The 14,938-nt window shown below is 37.9% G+C and overlaps 1 protein-coding gene across 1 annotated transcript in view; it reads right to left on the bottom strand.

Annotated features, from left to right (window-relative positions):
* The window catches only part of kmt2bb (lysine (K)-specific methyltransferase 2Bb), a 94,989-nt gene that overhangs the window by 31,939 nt on the left and 48,112 nt on the right, over positions 1-14,938 (bottom strand). Inside the window, exons 15-21 of the mRNA XM_048261956.1 lie at positions 12,309-12,426; positions 11,312-11,425; positions 10,217-10,434; positions 7,224-7,325; positions 3,129-3,239; positions 2,481-2,557; positions 892-1,118 (exon numbers count right to left, since the gene is read on the bottom strand). Of these exons, the coding sequence (XP_048117913.1) occupies positions 892-1,118; positions 2,481-2,557; positions 3,129-3,239; positions 7,224-7,325; positions 10,217-10,434; positions 11,312-11,425; positions 12,309-12,426 (967 nt within the window). The remainder of the gene's footprint in view (positions 1-891; positions 1,119-2,480; positions 2,558-3,128; positions 3,240-7,223; positions 7,326-10,216; positions 10,435-11,311; positions 11,426-12,308; positions 12,427-14,938) is intronic.

Consider the following 14,938-nt stretch of genomic DNA (forward strand, 5'->3'; position numbering starts at 1 on the left):
AATAATTGTATAAAACCTAGTACGTCGGTTTCATTCACACGTTATTGGAGTGATATTACTTGTTACTGGATATTATAACAACAAAAACAATACATTTAGTTTTTTTCAACTTTGATAATGTCTGTCTGCAAGAGTTAAGTTTCAGTTTTACTACTGGGCTGAAACTGACATACAATTGGCCTGAATTAATGGACCACATCTTCCCAACATACACATGCTTGCTTGCACATTTTCCCTGAGTAAATGCCAATTCTAATCTCATTCTCACTTACCATGAAAGACATGATTTTACTGGCAATATGCTATGCTGGTGTCCTCCATCCATTTTCACACACTACATTCATACATGAGAAAGCCTTTGGCCATTTGATTCCACATTATTTCTTTTAGGATTGGTTTAGTTGGAAATCACACAGTTCACACTCTTGCACTGAGCTTTGAAAGCTAAGACTCAAGTTCTGACTTAAAACCAAGTGTCAATCCTAATTCTTTTATATTTGAGTGAAGCATTTCACTACAATAATCACAACATTTTAATTCACCACCTGAAAAATGGCTTGGTCTCTCAGGTAATGTCTTAACATGGTTTCAAACTTACATTGCAGAGAGAAAAAAAATGTAGTCAAGGGGATCATAATATGTCAGTGAACACAATTGACCATTTGGTGCACCTCAATAAAGCAGTCTTGGTCCCCTACCCCTATATATACGCTGGCATTAGGTAATATTAACCAATATATTTTCAATTTCAACAGCTATGCAGATGAAGCACAATTTCTGAGCAAGGAATGCTGAGAATGGCATCCACACATTTAAATATCATATGCAAAATAGATTGCAACCACAAATCCTTAACTAAATTATTGTCAAGTACAATTCAATAGTATTTACCTTTTGACTTCAGCCTGGCAGCTCTGAAGATTTTTCTGTTAATTTTATTGTTGATGTTATGTGTGAGCGGGGTGAGGTTGGATACCTCCTCCATGTTTACAGCAAGCAGACAGTTGCTCCTGTCCAGGATTGTCTGGTCTTTTCTCTTCCGCTGTTCGTCCCATTCACACCATTGAGCATACATATGCTCAGTAGTTGGAGGCATTACTGCATGTGAAAGTATGCCACTAGGAGACAGAATGGTGGGCAGTTAGTAAAAGGGTAGAAGGAGATGGGTCACATATCACAGGTACTTCAATTTGTTCTCACACAAAGCTTTTACTGCATACTCTAACTTTATCACTTAGCTTATCAATCTTACCATTTGATTCTGTGCTGTATACACCAAAAATAGAAACAGAGTACTGAATCAGAGAACCAAAATATACACTTGTATTTATGATGAGATCAAAACAGACAACACAAATTCTTAAAGATTTCTTTTACCTTTAACACTGAATATCAGCGTAAACCAGCGTGATGCCTTAGCAAAGACCAATGGTGATATATATGAAACCATCATTCTATCTGCGATGAGATTAAGGACGTTTTTTTTTTTTTTTTTTTGTGCCGCCAAAGATGTTTTATTTTACACCATCACTTGTGCTGTATCAACAAATTGTCTTTAGCTGCTACTATTTTGAGCCTTTGATGCACCCTTTCTTGTCCTTAAACTGTCACAAACACTTCCTGGTAGGCTTGTGCTTCAAGCTGAATTAAATGCAGAGAAGGTGGTAGTGGAATAATAATAAGAAGCCTACGAATAACATGCACTGTAATTATGTTTTCTTTTGACCAGAGACAGTGGTTGAAAACTTGCATGTATGCGCAGTCAGTGCGCAACGGAGCATAAATACATTTAAAATATCATCCAGTTCTCCAAGCTGGGAACAAAAGATCCAGTTGGAGGTGGGGAGTCTTGCATTTGCATTATTGCGTGATTAGCATAAAATGGTCTGAACTGACAATATTGTTTATTGTTACGAAAATCTTTAAATTAGCATTAAGTTGATCAGTCTCACAAGAGCAAATTCCTGAATGGACTGGATCATGTAATATTTGGAAAATTCTGTGCACTTGAAGAGTGAAATTTATCTGGAGGTATTTGGTGACCTTCTTTGAAATTCCCATGTACTTCACAATAGAAATAAGCACATCAAACCTTTTGGACAGAACCTTATAACTTTGCTTAGTGCAGTGTATTCATGTCTTACCACTCTGGAATATTCTTCTATACTGATCTAGCCTATTGTCATCCCTATTCTGCTGCAGGGGTGTGGGATTGAGGGCCTGTGAGATGGGAATTCACTCCTGCTTTCAACAAAGAGACATGGATGATTGAGTAAACTGAAGAGGAAAACCTCTTAAACACTTTTTCTCAAAGAACCCTAATCTGGTAGCTGCACTACTTCCACGAGTGCCAAAGTCACAATATCCTACTACAGATTAACTTGCAAAAATGTATTTCTGAATTCTATCTTTTATTCATCATGTATCATGGTAGCTCAGGGTATATGGTAAAAGCATAGGTTTTACAAGAATTAACTTACGGGGGAAGATGTTTGGTACGAGTTTCCCAAACCTTAGGGTCCTGGCTGTTGAACCAAGTGAAAACCTCCTCCATCAGCTGAAAGAACCATTACGAGAGTTTTACATTCCCTGAAACACTTTTTTTTTTGTGAAAAGTTGCGCCGGCTGACTTGACCTCTGGCACAAAGGTGACCTACAAGTTCATTTGTGTTCTCTCTATAAACAACTGTAGATTATTTATTACCACAACCCTAAAGGTTAAAAGTTCACGTACCATGAACTGTTGACACATAACTTATCCTATATATTTCCCCAATTAAATCAGATAGGGAATATAAAATGTCAACAGTTAACACAACAAACTTTAAACCTTTTCCCAAAATGTTGGATTTAAACGTGCAGTTATCGATCGTACGTGATTTCCAGCCCATAACCTTTAAGTGATTGATAGGCATTCTTCATTCATTCCAAATCTAGTCATTAACTGTTACTCTCATCACCACATGCTATATTTGAGATATTCAAAACAGGTAATGATAGCAAAGTTTATAACATTTCCCCTGTCAACCATGGATATGGTAAGATCATCTGCAATTCATGCATTAAAGATAAAAATAAAGAAATGTGGGGAAACTGAGCTAATGATACGAAGAAAAAAATATATTGACCTTTAAATAATAAGAACGGGCCAAAGCTGTGGGTCTCTGATCTTCTGGCATAGATTCTTCTTCCTCTAACTGCTTGCAAATCACTTCCACAACATCCTCATGGAAGGATTTCTGGAGGGAAAAAAAGTTACAATTTCAATTTAATTTCACTTATAGAGCGCCAAAACATTACACATGAGCCACCTGAGGTATATGTAAAGCCACCTGAGGTATATGTTACGATGACAATCCATGTCACTTCAATATGGATTTGCTATGTGAGCATGTGCCAAGATACATTTATGACCAATTTCTTTTGTTTTGAAGTCTATGAAGCCCAACCCTAGGAGGGGGATTAAAGCGGTCCAATTTAGCAGATATCTGGCGCCCCCTGGCATCCAAATGAATAATTATTTGCCTTGCAGCCAATGACAACTCAAATCAGGCTCCAGCTTCTATCTGAATCTTAAAACTGCAATGTATGCCCCAGAGCCCGTTTACTGGAGCGATACACTCATAGAGATACATATTGAGCCGTACATGATTGAGCCAGAATCGGAGGAAGAACCACTCCCTCAAAGACTGGAATTTGTAATTATTGTTCATTTGTGTGTTTTCTCTATTGTCATAATCATAGCACTTCAGCCTAGATACAAAGTTAGCACAACCATACCTCTTTAGATGCTCACTAACAGTATAAACTCACGAAAAAAGAGTGCGGCTTCAAACTTTAATTTGTGCTTTACACCCTCTTTCAGCGCCAGTTTAATTTGCTACTGCATTGCTGTGTATGCTATCTGATTAGTTTGTACCTCCTGAGCAAGGCATAGAAAAAGAGAGTTTCGTCTAAAGAAATGGAATATGAGACTGTGTGTGCTCTTATACAATTGCTATATATGTGATGTTACCTCAAAATACGGATTTACATGTATATGCATGTTACCTCAAATAATTTTTTTTTTTATGTCCACCACACAACGGGTTTTGTATGTTTATTTGCTTAGCTTCGCATACAAAGCTAGCATTCTAGCGGGTATCCCATTCACTGCCTATGAGTTGATACCAAGCTAAACTTACTGGGACTTCCTATAGCTGCGCGGCATGATATAACGTTAGTGGGCTGGTGTGGCGCCTGTTTTACAGCGGTCATTTCAAGTTTTTTTTTTTTATTTTATATGAAGCAGGTGACAATGGGATTTGAGGCTCACTGTATGTATGCCGTTATTTAACTATGCCACACCATTTTAAATTCCATGACTGCTTTAAACATTCTTGAAATGTCATTATTTACAGTGCATGAAAATGCACTGTCCTGTTCTTCCTAGGCTTCTTATTATTATTCCGCTTACCACTTTTTCCGCACGCAATTTCTCTTGAACAGTTCAACTTAGAAACTTCATTCAAACTTTGTAACGTAGGTCTTCAAACAGATCGGGTTGCTATGTCTTTTCAACTTTGAAACTTTTATACTTTTTAAACTATTAAAGAAAACTTTTTAAAAATCCCCATAGACTTAACATTGCCGATTATGACATCATAATACGGCCATTAAGCAATTAGAATCCTATGGCCGGCCACCTGCAGGCTTTAAGCATACAATCTGGGTCAATTAAGACTACACATCCTATTCAACTGTTTCCTCTGCCCAAAATTGTTTCAAAATAAAAAAGTCCTCACTACAATAATACACTGTTAAACAATGTAACCCACTAAACTACTGAACTTTTTACATTCAACTTTTAAACGGTCTACTTTTAAACTATCATTAAACTATCTATCTATTAAACTAGCTGTCTATCAACAACATTTAAACTATCTACATTCAACTTTTAAACTATATACATTCAACTTTTAAACAGTCTACTTTTAAACTATTATTAAACTATCTATTAAACTAGCTGTCTATCAACAACTTTTACCTTGTCATCAACTATATCAACACTTGTCATCAACTATGACTCCTACCCACTGTAGCTAGTTAGCATGGTTAGCATGGCTAGCATTTTTAGCAAAACTGATAAAAATGATTAGCTAGGTTAACTAAGTCATATGGTTAGCATACTTAGCATGTTAGATAACATAGTTAGCATAACTACTAAAAATGATTAGCTAGGTTAGCTAAGTCATATGGTTAACATACTTAGCATGTTAGTTAACATAACTACTAAAAATGATTAGCTAGGTTAGCTAAGTCACATGGTTAACATAGTTAGCATGTTAGCATTGCTAGCATGTTTAACAAAACTGCTAGAAAACGTTAGCTAAGTAACATGGTTAACATAGTTAAAAATCTTAGCATAACTGCTAGCAAACATTAGAGCCATTCCAACTTTCAGTTATCGTCAAATATCTACCTATACACAGCCATTAAACTATTTGAATATCAACATTCATTCAACTTCCAGTCTGTCAACAACTTTTAAACTATTTACCTTCAACTTTTAAACGGTCTACTTTTAAACTATCATTAAACTATCTATTAAACTAGCTGTCTATCAACAACTTTTAAACTATCTACTGTCTATCAACAACTTTTAAACTATCTACATTCAGCTTTTAAACAGTCTACTTTTAAACTATCAACTTTTATTAAGCTATGCAACCACCATGTCTATCCTAGCATCACCGTAGTAACCATCTCTGTATTATCTTTTTTAACTATACATGATATTTTACATCACAACTTTAGCATTTTCATGCACTGGTAATTCCTTGGAATTGCATTTCTAGTTATGTTTTTGTAATTATTATTATTATTATTATTATTATTATTATTATAATATCTGTTGAAAGTCAACTTGATTCATGGCAAATAAAAAAATAACAGCACTAGTTCAAGTGTCAAAACGGCAGTTTTCTGAGTATCAAAACTGCAGTTTTGGAGGAAATATTTGCAGTTTGTATGCAGGAAATGCAATATTTTGGACATGAAAAAACTGCATTGCATAGCACAGTACTGTATTTGACTGCAGCAATACAATATTTTGGACATGAAAATATTATTGTACTGCAGTACAATAGAGATGAATTGAAAGGTAGGACCTTTTACTACCTTTTTTACTACCTCCACAATATTTTTTACTACCAACACAACATCAACATCAAGCAGCAGCAGCCCTTTTTTTTTTGGGTATGCAAAGCACTAATTGCTACTTACTATAAGGTATAAGTGGGACACTGTCACACCCATCATAATTATTAGGTACACTAATGTCTAATTGTGATCAATTATGCTTTTTTTGTAGTGTCGAGTTGAGTTTCAGTTGTCCTTAACTTACCCATAGCCCTTAGCAATAAGGTGAATAATAACCTTGGCACTTCTTAAAAACAAATGACACTTAACAACCATTAACATTAATAAAGATTAATAATAAAGTGTGTCACATCACACACACTTACCCACAAATACACATTCTCACACACGCAGACTTAAGCAGTGAATTACTGTCCCCAAGGGGCAATTTATTTAAATATCAACTGAGGCAAAAAGGCGGAAAATGTTGTTGGCGTTGGCTCGATGGTGTTTTATGACCCCAACGTTGTCTTCCAGGCAGCGCTGCCACCGTCGACTTAAAGGCACCTTATCCTAAACCTAACCCTAACCTTAACCCATGCCTAACCATAGCACCTTCCAGGCAGTGCTGCCTTGAAGACAACGTTGGGGGCATAAAACACTAAGAAACCTTGGCATCACTGATAGGCCATCAACCACGGAACTCTACACAGTTTACTTCTACGTCATTGCTATGAACTCCGACTCACTCAGGTCCTGTTAGCACCACATAGATTTTTTAATTAGGCTAGATAGAATTCTTCAAAAGAATTGGAAACTTATTATATATTGAGGTGGTGATGAAAAGTTTACAACCAAGTCAAATTGTGTTTGTTACCTTTTACCACCTTTCAAGAGCCTTAATTTTGGTAGATTCCTTTAACTACCTTTTACTACCGCATGGACACCCTGGGTCAACAAATGATGCATGCATTTACATAATCACAGTCCATCTGGGCCTCAATTCTCTATTCTCAGCCAACAACTGTAGGCTAACAATATTGATATTTATCACTATGTTTTTTAAACAAAAGAGGAGCCAACATACATATAGGCAGACTTACCAGAGTGATATACAAGCCTTTATCAAATTTCTTCCCAACCGAATTAAGATCACAGACAGCAAGCTGTTCAGAATCGCCATCAGAATGTTGATTGATGGAGCACTGTGGAAGAAAAAGATGGAAAGCTAAAAAAGCCACCAGCTAAGGGTACGTTCAGACTTGTCGAGAGCCCCATTCAACGGAAAATGGCTGAGAATGCAAGCCATTGGTTGAGACTATGGCCGTGGGATTTTCACATAGAATATGAACCACATCAATGAATTGGGCCCCAAACCAAGTATCTCCATTACTTGTCACAGGTAGTTCCACTCTAGACAGCCAAACGCCTTTTCCGCGTCAACTGATAAAACAGCAGCCGCCCTTGGAAGATTTCTGGCTTATTCTATTACATGTAATAGTCTGTGTACATTGTCTGCAGCATGGCGCCTTGTATAAAGCCTGATTGGTCGGGGTGGACTGGCTTCTCAATAAAGCGCTCTAGGCGGAGTGCCAAGATTTTGGAATAAAGCTTTAGATCAGTCCCAAGAGAGCCTGATGGGCCTGAAATTGAAGCAATCCATAAGATCTTTACCCCTTTTGGGTATAACAGACATTAGCACAGTGTTGGTTTGTTGGTGAAAAGACGGCAATGAGACTTGCTTTCTTGCGTTTGCAGGCATTTCACAGAGTCATTGTGATAACAAATAAAACGATTTGCCGTTGAACAAAAGGGAGTAGACCTGTTTTTCAATGAAATAAGGAGGTGGGTGAAGAGCTCAGCGAGGTCATTTCTCAGCGACCATTGCTGCTGTTGGTCACGTGACCTCCACAGCCGAGGACTTATTTATTCTGATTTATTATTTCGGGTTTTATTGTTCTATTAGATTTCATGCCTTTAAAATAAGTTTTGTTGACCATGTTGAAGTATTTTGTTGCACTGTTCACTTTTGACCTATCGCCATTGCACACACTCTACCATAGCACCTTATCATGGTCAATGAATGCATCACATGGTCAGTCCATACCATACCTTTGTAATCACTTCACAAAACTCTTTAAATGTTGAAATTTCTGTGAGTGATTTTTATGTATGTGAGATATGTACAGTGGGCGTTGCTTTCAAATGGCCACTTCAGTCGCGCATTACGCGGCGTGAAGCTGCGTGAAGCTTTAGCACCACTTTCAGCCACTGTACGTCGCTCTGTCAGCCTGCCTGCCGCCCCTTCTGAAAAAGCAGGAGACTACCATTAAACATAATTGTCTTCGAGAGGAATCCCAGCCTACGAATTTAATAACAAAATAAATCATGCATAATTAAACATTACCTCGATTTAGGCTACTTGGGTATGGCTTAAGGCTTGACTACACGGTGGTAACGAAAATCGATATCTGCTTTTGATAGCCTACCGGTGCCGCTTCACAAAACGAAAAAATATCTTAATTTGCTGTCTACATTATTGTCAGTGTTGAGTGTCGTGTCGTGTGTGTTTCAACTCATTGACGAAAAGCGTTCAGCATGATTTATGCCCAATTAATTCCCCCTGTTAAAGTGTTCGCCTTTGTAGTTTGGTTTCGTGATATCCTATGATAAACGGCTTATGGCCAAATATGTGACTCAGCTAATGTTATAGGCTATAAAATTTCCCCTCTTAAAGACAAGCTGGTGTAGCCTTTAGCCTACTATTAAAATGCACCGTCAATAGGCTATCGCATGATTTCACGCAAGAAAAGGGTGAAAAGGGTGAAAAGGGCCTCGCACCTGTCAAGTTCGCACAGGGCCTCGCACCCCCTTGCGACGGCCCTGCAGCTCCTCCTAAGACGGGGAAAAAAGTTAAAATACAGTATGTGATAAAAAAAAAAAAAGGTGACAGGTAGGCTGTTTCGGTCCCGGTGATTATTTATGAAATTGTGCAAACGACAGCCTTTTCAAGGCATTTTAAGAAAGGAGTGGTAGCATGCAAGCTCCCAAATTGACCCAGTAGCCTACAGAAGGCATCAATAAATTGAAGGGGAGGGTCATGCGTTTTTTCATAATCACTTTGGAGGGTCATAGAAAAAATTCTTGCTGGCGAGGGAGGGTCACGTCTTTTTTGACTAATGCTCCCAAAACTCCGGTAGCCCCTTAAATAAATAACGATGCCTCCGGTAGCCCCTTAAATAAATAACGATACTGGATGCCTCAAATTTCCCTCGTGATGAATAAAGTTTCTATCTATCTATTAGGGGTGTCACGATTTTAAGTCGAAATCGATCAAAATTACATCTCAATCTCAAACTTCACCGTTTAGTGATAAATGAATGAATTCAAATGGAGAAGCAGTCTCCATCAGCTCATTTATCTTTCCTCCCTCACAATTCTAACTGTCTCTTTAGAACATAGTATGACATCCCATATTTAGCTATGCGTCCTGCTCAGATGGTTAAAATAACTTATGTTGTTACATGACTATAATGTGGGTATTTTTGGGTCGGATGTCAAATCAGATAATGATCAGTTACACTCAACTACACTGCAATTTGTAGGTATGAATAAATTGATCATAACTTCAGAAGAAAAATGACAAATTGATTCTGTTTTTTTCACTGAGTAGAAGACAAAATTGTGCTGCACTCAAACTTATACAATGAGTGTGTTGCACTTAAAAGTTTTATTTTATGTTTTATACCATTTTAAAGGGCTGTTTCTCCTGTTTACAGTGGTGGCTATATTTGATCTCTGCTATGTAGCATGGCCACAAAATAAGCATTTTTGTGCCACAAGGGTCATCAAGTATGAACAACAAATTGAATGTTCCACTCAGGCTCTAAAGAGTTAATTTGTCTGGGTGACCTAGGTCTAGTTCACAGCCAAGTGGAAGGTGCCGGTGGAGGAGAAAATCAGAGTGTAAGATTTGCTTTAGAGCAAGTACTAAGTCTTTAGCTGTGTAGGCCTATTATTACAATTTTCACAGATGTTCTCAAAAGCGTAGGTTGAGTTCTTGACCATATTTTTTGCCATAATTGCATGTTCTTACCTGGCTGCATGTGACTAGGTGCTGACTGAGAGTGGAACTCAGCAGACAGGCCAAAACCTTTTCCACCCCAGCTCTGAGCTCCAGCTGAAGCAGTTCTCTCCATCCCACTCCTTCACCTCCTACTAGTGATGCTTCCATGCCAGACTGACGAGTGTTGCACGGCTGACAGGAGTATACCACACTTTCTGGCAGATTGGACAGGATCTCATAAAGGTCATCTAAAACAAAACAAATTGTTTTCCTGCAGCTCAGGAATGAACAGGTACAATAAAGGTTGGCAAAAAAATATGTGGAAGTGCCATTCGCCCTATTAAGAGTTTATGAGTCATCAAAATGATTTTGGAACCAATATAAGGTAAAGGTACCTTACAAGGTAAAAAACTCTTTAGGGGGGCCTTTAAAGCAGCGGTTAATAATATTAACATACAGTATATCACAACCAAACAAACAAGTCAAGAGAACCACATAAAACAAAATGGTATAACATATTTAACATTCTGCTGCACACATTAAAAGACCTAAGCTTCCTCAAGAAATGACCTGGGCAAGAATACTCCATATATAACCAGATGTTCAGGTTTTTTTTCTGTAAGCAACACCAGAGATTTGCAGTGTTACCTCTGGTAAGTGATTACAAATACATACAAAGAAGGTATTACACATACTGTATTTACATATGGTAAGAGGTCAAGATTTAAAACTGACATTTTATTAATAAAAGACCATATAGAAATCAGTTTATTTTCTTGAATGCATAAAGGAGTCTGAACTATGTGTGTATCAAAAATTGCTTGTAGCCAGAATCGGTGTCATTAAAAACCAAACAACTTTTTTATGGAACATAAAAACCATTTATCAATTTTGACTTGAGACTAAAAATGTAACAAAAAAAAAAAAAAAAAAAAAAAAAACTTTGCTTGGATAGTATTTTAAGTGCAGCAAAGAAAATAATAATATAAAAAAATCCACCATGAGCATTAATGGCTTCTTAAATCTTTAATACACCCTTTATTCCTTACTTTCGATTAATTCAAAGTTAACTGCTTGAAAGTACAATTTCCACAATATGTTTTTCAGTTAAAAATGTAAACTCACCTGTTAGGCCTTCACATTTCGCATGAACCCAGTGGTTGCAGGTAGCACACTGCATCATCTGGCTTTCATAGTCATTGTCCTCATAGCATTTAAAGCAAATTGTGCAGTAGTTACCTAAACCCATGGAAGATATCAAGCACACAAAGATTATGTTTTATGTCAGACTGCTACACTAAAGGCCATTCAAAACTATTTAAGAGAGAAATGTTCAATGAGCAGCAAGAAGTTAATGTAATAAAAAATAAAATGTTCTATGCTCTTGCCAAGCCTATAAAGTTAAGAATCAATCTGAAGAGCATGATTCAACTGCAAATCTCACAGTTGAATAAATGTCTATGTGGCTATGGAACATGAATCATTCCATTCCCATTATTTGGGTTTCTGAATATCTGATGTTATGTAAAACTATTTGTTTTTACTTTTCTGACAACTGGATTTATTATAAGCTTAACTGTAATGTCATGTAGGTCACTCCATCCATGGAGTAGACACACATGTCCCAAGAGTTTCTGTTCAGTGTGTGTTTACTGCAAAATTAGCTTCTTATCTGATGTCATTGACCGGTTGTTGAGTTATTGCCCAAAAAGTGCTTTGAGCCTACCCCACTTTAGAGAACGCTAGCGCAACGGGACACACCCATCTAGGGGTACAAACCCCAACCCATATTAGTTTATTATTTATTCATTAATTTGGCTGACACTTTTATCAAATGCCATTATATGTAAATTATTACAAGGACCAGTCCCCATAGAAAAACCCTTAAAGAGTTAAATGCCATGCTCAAAGTCACAATGCTGACAGTCAGGAATTGAATGCACAACTTTTCGGTCTACTGCACCCTCTAGCTCCTCAGCCACTATGCAACCTCGACCCAATACCATATCAGCCATGTGGGGTTAGAAGCATGCCAAGTTTCATGTGTATTGATTAAGTAGGTGATATTGTTGACCATGTAGCAGAAGAAGAATAAATAAATAAAAACTGCATATGATCTTACCCTGGGCATTGAGTTTGGTGCAGTCAGGACAAAGACCTTTGTCGTGATTCCACTCGGTGTCCCAACTCTTCCCTGGGGTCACGCCACAGCTCCTACATCTAATACAGCTCATGCACACCTGACAAATAGAGAAATAGTGCCTACAATCACCTACATTGTTCCTAGCATGAACTGTCTGTTGTTCATAGGACACTGAATCCACTCATTTCATGCAGAATATTCAGGATATTTCAAACAGTTTAACAACATTTGACATGAAAGACTAGAGCTACAATTATAAACCCTGAACTATAATGGTAGAGATAGATAATAACACATTTATGAACGATAAATAGATATAAGGGGAACGTGTTAGCGTTCACAAGCTATGTCTCTGCTTCAACTAGGGCTGGGTGAAAATGTAATCTTTTTTTTCTTAGTGTTGTAGACAATTCTAAAAAGGTACACTGAGCAATATTTTCACCTTTACGAAGCCAATTTGATGGTAAACAAACTTGTAATAGGCAAATCTTTCACCTAGCACAGCTATACAGCATAGGCGTAGCGAGTCCCTACTGAGATAACCAGCCATGCATCTTCCAAGAACGGCTGCCTGACAAATTTTATGAGAATCATGAAATATTACCTTGTCAGTAGATATAGCTCTTTAGAGGCCTGTTAATCCTTCACCTCCACAACAAAAGCATTTTCATTGTGCACAGAGGGGATAAGTTGTGAGAAGTGTGCTATAATAGCAGAGTAAAATATAAATATATCACAACTCTAGAGGGAGCTCTACAGCCGCCAAAAATACCTAAACCTGCATAGTGTACCTTTAATTTAAATCTATTTTTTTCTCCCTACCTTTTTTTTTTAAAAATTATATTTTTGGGGCTTTTTGCCTTTATTTGGACAGGACAGTGGAGAGTGACAGGAAGCAAGTGGGAGAGAGAGAGACGGGGTGGGATCGGGACATGACCGCAGGTCGGATTCGAACCTGGGTCCCCGTGGGCACTTGGACCTGTATATTGTAAAGGCACTGTAGCCTGCTACGCCACAGCGCCCCCTCTCTACCTGAACGCAAGGACGCAACATGACTTGAAGCGGTTCCCTAGTAACTAGGGCTGTGTGCTGTGTGCTAGGGCTGCGTGCATCCTATACATCATATCAGCCTTTAGCACAAACAGGCTAATCAGTAGGTGGCAATGGTACTCTGACTACAATACGTTGCCAAAATGTGTAAATTAATAAAATATTTCTAAATATGTCATAATGGGGCACATCAAAATAGATATAGCCTAATAACATATTTCTCACTCACCAATATACCTGATTAGTAGGACTACCTCATTCATAGAATGAGATCTGACTTTAAATGATAGGGAGAATCAGGATGACATGCACATGTCTGGGAGGGCATATTAATCTATGGTTTACTAGAGACACAATATTAAAAACAGGTCATCACTGCCTGACACAGTACTAGTTTAATGTTTGGTGACTAATGCAACAGAAATAAACTTTAACACGATTTATGTTTCATAGGTAAGACCTATTCAGAGCCTACACTGCCTAAGCAAAAGACCTGGACTACGTATTGATTTGATAAATTCCAGTGTATTTAAAAATACAATGGATTTTATCAAGCCAATACAATATGTCGTCCAGCCCTAACTTCAGCCAGTACAGAGCTAGTGAGCGGAGCGGAGCGCGAGCAAGCGAGGAGCGGAGCGGGGGGAATTTAGTTGGAGCGCGGGGCACTTTTTAATTTAGAGGTCGGAGCGGCCACTCTGTTCTGCTCCAATTTCGCTCCGATACCGCTCACACCATGAGTCTGAAGCGTGTCCAAATCCACCCAGAATTCATGTCTTCCTAATAAAACCGAGACAGTTAAATTTCAAAGATTGGCGATTGTAAGTGTGTTGATGGGGATGGAGTTCGCTAAATATTTTAGAAAGGAAACTGATAAGTCATACAAGTGTACTATTCCTACAAAACAACTAGATACTAACAATGTAGCGCAAGAACAACCATGTGGTGACACTGTTTCAGTGAGTAAAGATTCATTTTGGAATCTAAGAAGACACATCTCGCGGAAACATGAGTGTGTGCTATGGAGAGCAAAGAAAAACGTGAGCAATTTCAATATGCTTCTTATCAAGTAGAAGGCTAAAACTTGGATGCTAAGACTGTATTCTTTAGGCAATTAATCCCACTGATCCCTTTAGTTTTAGGCTTATGTGTATTGATGTTGCCAAGCTTGTTCGTTGTTGCACTATCGGTGTTGCACTATCTTTTAAAATAAATGTTCTATGAGTGACATATATTGCCATTGCTCTTAGTTCTTTGGGATTTAATTTTCTGATTAAAGCTGCAGTTAGCAAGATTTTTTTTTTTTGATCATATTCACTGAAACCAACACTATGTTCCAACCGAACAACATAAATCAGCTGGTTTTAGAAAAAAACCCTGCACTTCTACCTCCACCTAGAGCCTGTTATTTGTTTTGCAAAAACCCACAGCTCCCGGTTCTTCTGGTCCAATCAGAGCAGGGCTGTGTGAAATCTGACTGTCAATCACAGTCTGGTGCAGTCTGGTGCGCACTGATGAGCACAAACTCGATGAGAGGGTGCTCGGTGGTAGTGGGGGAG

Source organism: Alosa alosa, chromosome 13, assembly GCF_017589495.1.
Source record: "Alosa alosa isolate M-15738 ecotype Scorff River chromosome 13, AALO_Geno_1.1, whole genome shotgun sequence".
Lineage (NCBI taxonomy): Eukaryota > Metazoa > Chordata > Actinopteri > Clupeiformes > Clupeidae > Alosa > Alosa alosa.